Source organism: Arachis ipaensis, chromosome B06 (genome assembly GCF_000816755.2).
Source record: "Arachis ipaensis cultivar K30076 chromosome B06, Araip1.1, whole genome shotgun sequence".
Lineage (NCBI taxonomy): Eukaryota > Viridiplantae > Streptophyta > Magnoliopsida > Fabales > Fabaceae > Arachis > Arachis ipaensis.
In genome coordinates this window covers 114,591,514-114,592,773 of record NC_029790.2, presented here as the reverse complement: position 1 = coordinate 114,592,773, position 1,260 = coordinate 114,591,514, and the positions used below count along the sequence as shown (strand labels likewise).

Here is a 1,260-nt window from a genome sequence, read left to right as displayed (position 1 = left end):
GGAGGGTTTCAAGAGTTACTCTAAAATAAAGTTCAATTCATATCATTGGACTTAATAATAACATTTCCACCTGAAAAGAACACAAAGTTGAGGAATGTGAAAGGGCAAGAATGTGGTTTTGTAACCCTACATGGAAATGAAGTTGATATATACCAAGTCTTTGACTATATATCTAGAAGACTATATATATATATTGATGATTAGATGACAGAAGAGGTATAATAAACAAACATACATGTCATGGCGTCTAACTTCAGTTACGTAACTCAAATATCCCAAATAAGTAGGCATATACATCAATCATATATACCTAAGAGAAAAATTAATTAATTAATTAATATTAACTATTAATTATCAGAGCAGAGGAATTAGGGTCGTCCAAGGTAGGTTCTATCTAATGCTATAAACTTGTATATATATATATGGTTGCATTGGATCAGCTTCCACAGAAAAAAGGTTGAGAAGACACAAATAAACTAATTAAATATATAATAAGAAATATATAATGGGTTATTATTCTTTGTGGAGTGTTTGTTGTGTGATATTGGCATGGTTTGTTTCAGTTGGAATATGCAGCACACCAAGGAGACCCATGGCGGTTCCATTTGGAAGAAACTATGTTCCAACTTGGGCTTATGATCACATCAAATACTTGAATTCTGGTTATGATGCTCAGCTTCTTCTTGACAAGTACACTGGTCAGTTATTATTATTATTGTGATATATACTCCCATAATATAATTCCTTAAATTAATTAACATTTTTTAGTGTTAATTGGAGCAGGTACTGGGTTCCAATCCAAAGGTTCATACTTGTTTGGTCACTTCAGCATGGATATAAAGATGGTTGCTGGAGATTCTGCTGGAACAGTAACTGCTTTCTACGTATGCAAATTAAATTTATCACTTTATTAGTTCAAATGCGTTGACTAATAATTACAATGATGTTGGGATCAAGTTTTTCCACGTGTCTTTTTATAAAATTATTATATTTTCGTTTTTTAAAACAGTATATGATAATTTGTTTAAAAATGTTTTATTAAATTTTATAGCTAGTATTTTGCTAAACTACTCAATTCGATTCAGTTATTAGTTAGGTCATCGTTAAGTCCAAATTTTTTTTATACATGCGATCAACCATAAGTTACTTGCGCACATCTAAGGTCTATGTAATTTTTTGTTTTAAAAAATATTATATGCAAATAAAAAAATTCATCACTATATATTTATATATAAAAATATATAAATATATATGTTAATT

General features: G+C 29.1%; 1 protein-coding gene across 1 annotated transcript in view; it reads left to right on the top strand.

The window, feature by feature from the left end:
* Nucleotides 445-1,260, top strand: part of LOC107604908 (probable xyloglucan endotransglucosylase/hydrolase protein B) — a 2,730-nt gene continuing 1,914 nt past the window's right edge. Inside the window, exons 1-2 of the mRNA XM_016306622.2 lie at nucleotides 445-698; nucleotides 784-884. Coding sequence (XP_016162108.1) covers nucleotides 506-698; nucleotides 784-884 — 294 coding nt within the window. The 5' untranslated portion in view covers nucleotides 445-505. The remainder of the gene's footprint in view (nucleotides 699-783; nucleotides 885-1,260) is intronic.